The sequence below is a fragment of the Ixodes scapularis genome, unplaced genomic scaffold (genome assembly GCF_016920785.2).
Source record: "Ixodes scapularis isolate PalLabHiFi unplaced genomic scaffold, ASM1692078v2 PGA_scaffold3__209_contigs__length_174095766, whole genome shotgun sequence".
Lineage (NCBI taxonomy): Eukaryota > Metazoa > Arthropoda > Arachnida > Ixodida > Ixodidae > Ixodes > Ixodes scapularis.
The window spans coordinates 163,115,761-163,123,529 of NW_024609868.1; the positions used below are offsets into that span (position 1 = coordinate 163,115,761).

At 52.5% G+C, this 7,769-nt stretch overlaps 1 protein-coding gene across 1 annotated transcript; it reads right to left on the reverse strand.

Moving 5' to 3' along the window:
* Positions 1-3,145: 3,145 nt before the first annotated feature.
* On the reverse strand, positions 3,146-5,130 carry LOC120840235 (serine/arginine repetitive matrix protein 1-like). Its single transcript, XM_040210647.3, has one exon. It carries the CDS (start codon positions 5,127-5,129, stop codon positions 3,450-3,452), a length of 1,680 nt encoding a protein of 559 aa, XP_040066581.1. The 5' UTR covers position 5,130; the 3' UTR covers positions 3,146-3,449.
* Positions 5,131-7,769: the final 2,639 nt, after the last annotated feature.

The following is a 7,769-nucleotide window of genomic DNA, read 5'->3' on the forward strand; positions in this document are numbered from 1 at the left end:
CCGAGCTGAGCAGCGTGGCCTCCCACTGCCCCAGGGTAGCAATGCCAGGCCCGTCGGGCCAAGGGTCCTTCGGGCAATTCCAAATGATATGGGTTAGGTCTGCCCTCCCATGGCATAGCGCACAAGAGGGGGTGAAGAGTCCTGGGTGTATATGGGAGTAGAGGACCGGATTGGGATATGAGTTGGTCTGGAGCTGTCGCCACGTAGTGGCTTGAGCTCGAGGCAGGGAAGGGTGTGGGGGAGGGTAGATGCGCCGCCTTAGTCGATAATGGTTTGTGATCTCGTGGAAGGTGACCAATCGGTCCCGGGCCGTGCGAAACTCCATCCCAGGAGGTGCGGGGTCCCCAGCCCGGTCGGTGAGTCCTCGGGCGGAAGTGTGGGCGGCCTCGTTGCCAGGAAGGGAGGAGTGCGCAGGGGTCCAGATTAGGTGGACAGAATGGTGAGGAGGGTGTGTGGTGAGAAGGCGTAGGGTGTAGGGGGAAACTCGCCCCTTCATGAAATTACGGATAGCTGTTTTGGAATCGCTAACGATTGTGGTGGCGGAGGTGTTGGTCATCGCCAGAGCAATGGCGAACTCTTCTGCCTCTTCTGAAAGTGTAGTGTAAAGAGTTGCGGAGGTCAGAAGGGAGCCTGCGTCGTTAACCGCCGAGAGGGCAAACGCCTCTCGGCGGGTGTATTCAGCGGCGTCGACGTAGGCCACGTCCTCTCGGCCGCCGAGCCGCTTATGGAGGGCCTCGGCGCGCTTAAGGCGCCTCTGTTCGTGATATTGAGGGTGCATGTTTCGTGGGATAGGAGAAACCTGGAGTGATTGGCGGATATCGAGGGGTAGGGAGCATTTGTGAGATGGGTTGGATGGGAAGTTAATCTGCAGCGACGTGAGGATGTGTCGGCCTGCCTGAGTAGTGGATAGCCGTTCGTATTGTGCGGTGAGATGGGCCTCGGCTAATTCCTCGGCCGTGTTATGGACTCCTAATTTAAGGAGTCTATCGGTGGAGGTAGAGGGCGAGAGGCTGAGGGCCGCCTTGTAGGTTTTTCTAATAAGGGCGTTAACTTTGTCGAGCTCTGCTCGCTGTAGGGGAAGGTAGGGAGTGGAGAAGACAAGTCGGCTAATCACAAAGGCTTGGACCAGCCGAAGCATCTCCTGCTCCTTGAGGCCATGATGTCGTGAGGAGATTCGATGAATGAGTCGGAGCGTTTGATCTACGCTTATTTGTAGTTTTTGTAATGCTTGTGTATTCTTGCCGTTGTTTTGGATTAAGAGGCCCAGAACTCGTATGGTAGGAACTTCAGGGATGAGATGGTTGTTTACATGCAACCTGATTTCGGGAGGGGTCGTGGCCACTCTGCTGGGGCGCAGTAGGAGGAGTTCGGACTTTTGTGGAGAGCAAGATAAGTTGGCCGCTCCCACGTGTACTGCTATGATGTCCACGGCGGATTGTAGCGTGGCCTCAATGTGTCCATCGCTGCCACCTCCCATCCACAGCGTAATGTCGTCTGCGTAGAGACTATAATGAAGTCCCGGAAGGGTGTTAAGTTTAGCCGGAAGGGGTAAAAGGGCTAAGTTGAAAAGGAAGGGGGAAAGTACGGAGCCTTGGGGGGTACCGTAGCTTCCCAGTTGTATGGGATCGGAGGTGAGGGACCCTAGTGTAATGGTTGCCTGCCTGTCAGTTAAGAAAGCCTTGATGTACCCGTACATGCGGGGGCCTGGGTTAATGGCGGCTAGGTTAGTAAGGATTGCCTCGTGCGAGACATTGTCAAAAGCCTTGGTGAGGTCGAGGCCTAGGATGGCTCGGGTGTCGCGAGAGCTAGTGGGTTGTAGGATTTGATGCTTAAGCTGTAGCATCACATCCTGGACTGAGAGGCCGGCTCGAAAGCCCACCATCTGCGGAGGGAGGAGATGCTTGTCCTCCACGAACGCCACGAGGCGATTCAGGGTGACGTGCTCCATCACCTTCCCGGCGCAAGACGTGAGCGAGATCGGCCGGAGGTTTTCTAAGGCGAGGGTCTTACCCGGCTTTGGGATAAAGATAATTTTTGCGGTTTTCCAGGCGGGGGGAAGATTGCCTGTTTTCCAGCATTCATTCATGTATCTTGTGAGGGCTTCTATGGATGGGTCATCCAGGTTGCGAAGGGCCTTGTTAGTGATTTGATCGGGGCCGGGCGTCGAGTTGGTATGAAGCTGAAGCAGAGCCGCACGAACCTCGGGGACCGTAATGTCCGAATCCAGGAGGGGGTTACTGGACCCTGCATACGGGGGCAAGGAAGTAGTCCGGGGGACGCCTACGTATCGCGATTGGAGTTTCTGGAGGAGTTCGTCCTCAGTCCCCGGCCATTGGTGCAGGAAAGTATTAAGTCGATGTTGCTGCTCGTGCTTGCTTGAGGTTGGATCAAGGAGGTGACGAAGCAGAAGCCATGTGCGCTTAAGCCCCAATTGCCCTTCCATCTTGTCGCATATCTGGCCCCATTGTTGGGTTAGTAACTTCCGAGAATATTCTTCAATTTCTCTATCTAAGTAGGCTATTTTGCGGCGTAACTTGCGGTTGTGCCGCTGAGTTTTCCATCGCTTATGTAGGCTGGACCTCGCCTCCCAGAGACGAAGGAGGCGGGCGTCTATTGCCTCTAAGTGGGCTTCGTCTGGGATGTCCGTGGTGTTCAGTTGAATGTCTGTTAGGAGAGTGGAAACCCACTCTTCTAGGTTGGTAATGGTTTCGGTTGCAGATGCCTCTCTACTGGCCCTAAAGTCGTCCCATTTAGTAATGCGGAGGCGGTTGCGACGGGATTTTCCAAGGCACCCCCCTACCGTGGTTTCAAGTATGTAGTGGTCACTACCTAGCGGTTCTCCGAGATTTCGCCAGTTTAAGAGGGCTGTGTTGTGTGTGAACGTTAGGTCCGGTGTCGTGTCAACCGTTACGCTGGTACCTATTCGTGTTTGCTGGAGGGGGTCCGTTACCAGGGTGATACGGTGTTGTTGCGCTTGGGTCCATATATCCCGACCCTTGGGAGTGCATGTCCTGTAACCCCATGCCGTGTGGGAGGCATTGAAGTCTCCCACTATGACCACGCCGTGAGGACCCGCCTCCCTTAGGGCACGCGAAAAGAGAACGCCAAATCTGTGTTTGCGAGCCGACGGGGGGCTGTATACGTTTAGTATATAGAGACGGGGGTCGCCTTTCCGCTGCGGAAGGATCTCCAGGAAGTCGTGCTCGACGTCAACTCCGCCAAGGCTTTTGTATGAAGCGGTTAGGTGTCTACGTGTGAGGATGGCGGTATTGGGTTCCTTATTATCAGGATTTTGGAAAGTTCTATAGCCGGCAAGTTTGACCAGGCCGCGGGTTTCCTGAATCGCTATGATATCGGGGGGTGTTTCGAGGGATTGTATGTAATGTTGGAGATTGCCACGTTTCCGTCGGAAGCTGCGGCAGTTCCATTGCCAGATAGTGGTTTGGTGTCTACTGAGGCGTGGCGGGTGGGGGAGAGGTAAAGCCATACTCAGGGATGCACTGTTGGAGGTAGGGTGTGGATAGTGGGGGTGGTAGAGGATTGGAGGACCCTGCCTGGGATGAGAGGTTGGTGAGTTGGTCCATTTGACCGGTGAGTTGGGCCAATTCGGAGGAGCGCTTTGAAACAATGCCTTCGATTGCCGTAAAACGGCTGTGAACGTTTTGCTCTAAGGTTTGCAGTCTGGCACTGAAAGTGCGAGACATTTCGGTCATTGACTCTGAGAGTCGGCGTAATTCGTCTACGATTTGGACGTCATTAGTATCGATTGCTCTACGCTTGGTAGGCTGGGCGGCGCTATCAGGCGAGGGTATGGCGACTGCAACGGGTTGTGGGAGAGGGACAGGAGTGGGTGCTGGAGGGGTAACCTCTTTCTGTTTAATTAGGGTTCGTAATTCAGTATTTTCCTTCTGAACGGCAGTGATTAATTTCGTGAGGGTTTGGACCTCTCGCCGTAGAGCCGCGAGCTCGTTGTCTCTGGCATCACCACCCGTGGAACCGGAGGCCACATTAGCCCAGCTCACCTGTTTGGTGGCCGCTGGTTGTCGGGGCGGCTCGTCTTGCGGGACCTGGCGCGGTTTGGACCTGGATCTGGATCGTGGTCGGGGTCTGGAGTGAGTACGGGACCGGGATCGGAATCCGGGCTCGGAGGGTACTGATTTGCGTTCCCTGGACCTGCCACGGGGGGGCGGTGGGGTTGAACTTTTGCCGAAATCGCCGACCGGGCGTTGTGCCTGACGGCGGCGAATGGCAGGGTGTTCTTGAAAGCGTTTCTTGCACCTCGGGGAACCCGTGGGGTGGGGTCCTCGGCATACGGCGCATTTCACTTCACAGTCGTGGTCAGTGGGCGGATTGTCGATTCCGCAGCGTGGGCACTTATTGGCTCTCGGTGAGGGGCACACATCTGCCCTATGCCCGATCTTCCAGCAGATATTGCAGGCCTCCGTCTTGTGTTTGAATAGTACGCAGCGGTAGGGGGCCCCGTGGTAGCTGACCCAGTGGGGCACCTCCAGGCTGTCGAAGACTATTAGCACGGAGTTAGTTTTTCCCATCCGGCGGGCAAGGAGAATAGCCGGGTCGTGATTGTAGTCGATTAGGTATCGGCTGATGTTGTCCGGTGTATCGTATTCTGGAACATCAAAGATGATTCCGCGTGAGGTGTTGGCAGGATCTGCTACGTATGTGGCCAGGGGATAGTTCTCCTCTCCGATGCGTAAGGTGTGAAGGTTGAAGTACGTGCGCGCCCGCTCTTCGGAGGGGGTGCTGATTAGTATAGAGTTTTGAGTAGCGTTGATTCGGATTTGGTCGGCGCGTGCGGCGTCGTAGTTGGTCTGGGCAGCGTTGAAGATAAGGTCTTGCAGCTTGCCTGTGCTCATGGAGCTTAGGTTGAGGCCACCACGTGGACGAATGACGATCTTGTAGTCGTCGTCAGGTAGTCTTGGGAGCTGCGGCGGGCGCGGCTTGGAGCCAGGCCTTGGCGAGCTGCGGGAAGCCAGACGCTCGGCTGGGTTCGATGGCTTCGGTGAGGGTACTTTCGGCTGTCGAGCCTTCTTTCTGGCCGTATGGACTGGGATCCAGTCCGCATTGAGGTCCTCCGGGGCGATGACTTCTCCCTCGACGACGACCTCCATGTTGGGGCGAAGGGCTGGCAGATATTCGCCGCTCGTTGAACGAGACGCCGATCTCTCCGCGGACGGGCGGCAGCGGGCCGACGGATCGGGGCGGTGTTTACGCCAGGATCACGTTCTCCTCCGGGGTTCGCGGAGCCCGGAGAAGTCGACCGTTCTCGGTGGTGCCTGGAACGCGTCTCCAGCAATAGGGACGTTTCGGACGAAACTGGCAGCGAAGGCGACTTCTTCACGAACCATGATCCAATGCACAACGCTAATGTAATAGAAGATTATGACTTTCCCATCCTTGGAAAACGATTAGCAGTAAACGGTCTAAAGGCACTATTCTGCCTGGACGCTACCCCCAGAAATCTACAGACATTCAGACCCGGAAACTATGCAAACATCTATCAAATGAACGCGAAAAACTTCAAGAACTATTCAGAAACATTTCAGGGCGAGGAAGTGAAGAACTTGCGCACAGATCTCAGTTCCACCCAACTAACACATTATCACCACATGCAGCGCAGACCACTACAATAAAGTACTGAATGTTCAGTTCCTGAGAACAAGAAGTAGTAAAAATACATGGATACTCTAACCTGCTCCGAGACATGACAAAAGTTAGGATTTATAACACAGGCCCCACAATTTTGGCTGAAACACTCACAAATAACATCGATCCGGATTACGATAAAGTGATCTTCGCTCGACTTTGGACAAAAAAAAAGGGCATTCTTTATACCATTCATAGGTAGTTGAGTTTCTAGTATGGTAAATTATCGTGATGAGCTCTTGAGGGTATATCTAAACATCCCAATAAGCATGGTATGCCTTAACTGCAAAGCAGTAGGATAAAAGGTCTGATATATACACGCAAAACAAAAGATACACACATGCAACCCTCAGCTTAACCGGTCAGGTTCAATTCAAACCCTTCTACGCTCTAGTAACCAAAACCAAGCATAAATAAGGATGCAAAGAAATCAAGTTGCCAGAAACAAATAGACAAGGTCAAAAAGTTAAATTTTTAGAAGACGTATTGACGCGCCTCAACCATTAAATGATGGGATAATACCAGGAATGGGAAAAGCTAAATTGATTTTTAAAAAAAAGTTACAATCCTGCCCCTAACCCGACCCCTATCGTAGGCGTAAGCTATAAGCCCACAACAAAAAAGAACTACTGCAGGCAGCACGCAACCAACCCAAGCACCGATCAGGGGACATCAGAAGCTGATCAAGCAATGATATAGAAACTAGCAACAGCAATCGTACACGTGGTAATGGAATAACAAGCCGAGTTTAGAAAAGCATAGGAAACGGTTTTGCATTAACAACTCTACACCATACAGCGCAAAGAGACGGGGGAGAAGAGAGAAGATACACAATCGCTTGTGTGCATTCTCTTGTGTACCGTTATGTGTCTTTTCTCTTCTGTCCAGTCAGTTTGAGCTGTAAACTTTAAATCATTATGCCTTACCAACACGCCCATGGTTCCACCTTGATCAACGCCATAATCCGGGGAGTCGACGCTAAACAAAATCAGCTCTGCAAATGACTCACTGCCAAATGCGCTTATGGCTCGAAATCAGGGTTGGGCGATATCGGTGTAGAATTGTATCGCAATAGCATTTCAGAAATAATTTTTGTAATTGTATTTCTATATCGCTCAACATTTTTTTTATTCTGGATCTGCATTTCAGTATTGGAGTATATTTTCTGTGAATTCCTTTTATCATGATAAAATCATGGGCCAATGTATCTCGTTACATTTCATTTTAGGAATCAATGACCTCCACGCGAAAGCTACAACGACTGTTTCCTTTCTATTTAATGCTTACGGGGACAATAGGTACAGTGATTGAGACCTGTTTTTGCCTCCTTCCCGTTTTGCATGGGTGGCAGCGCGCGCGGCGCCGCTATTCGCTGAATTCAGGCACGTGACGAGCAACTAATCCATGGCTGTGCAGGAAAGCCGGCGCTACAGCCACCCGCCGAGGATGAACACGCAACTCTGGCTCCCGTAGGGAGCTTACACAGGAACACTGATGGTAGCTAAAGCGCCTTGATAAACGAGATTTTTACAAAGTCCGCCAACCATTCTCGTGGAAACACGCAAGCCACATGCGACGAGCGAGTGCTCCGCCGCCAATCGGTTCCAAGGGCAGCTCATTTCAGTGCTCCGCGGACATACGCTTCCAGGGCTGGTCGAGACACGGGTCTCGTGCACGGTCTCAGGAAGTAAGGTCACCAGGTTAACATTAATGTTGCTTTTTCAGCACCAAAGAAACTGCTTAGCCTGTGCAGGAAGGTTAATGGGTCGGCACACCCCCGGGAAGCTGGTTGTTCAAAACAGCACCAAAGAGCTTTGTGAAATGTGTACTCTATCCCACACTCAAGTGGTAAGGCCAAACTGACAAGTGTTTGAATGATTATTAAGGGTGCATTTTTATAACACCCACCGATTCGCTTCTGGGGGCTTGGGAATCCACAGTCAAGACTGGGGTTGTGTAGCACATTTTGAGAATTGTTCCGTATAAGGTCAGGAGTCCAGACCCACTGGCAAGAGAAACAATGGAAGCCCAAGAATAGCGCACCTGAAGGACAAGTGTGTGAGTAGTCCTTCTATTGGGCAGGAGATCGAACTATAGGGGGCGCT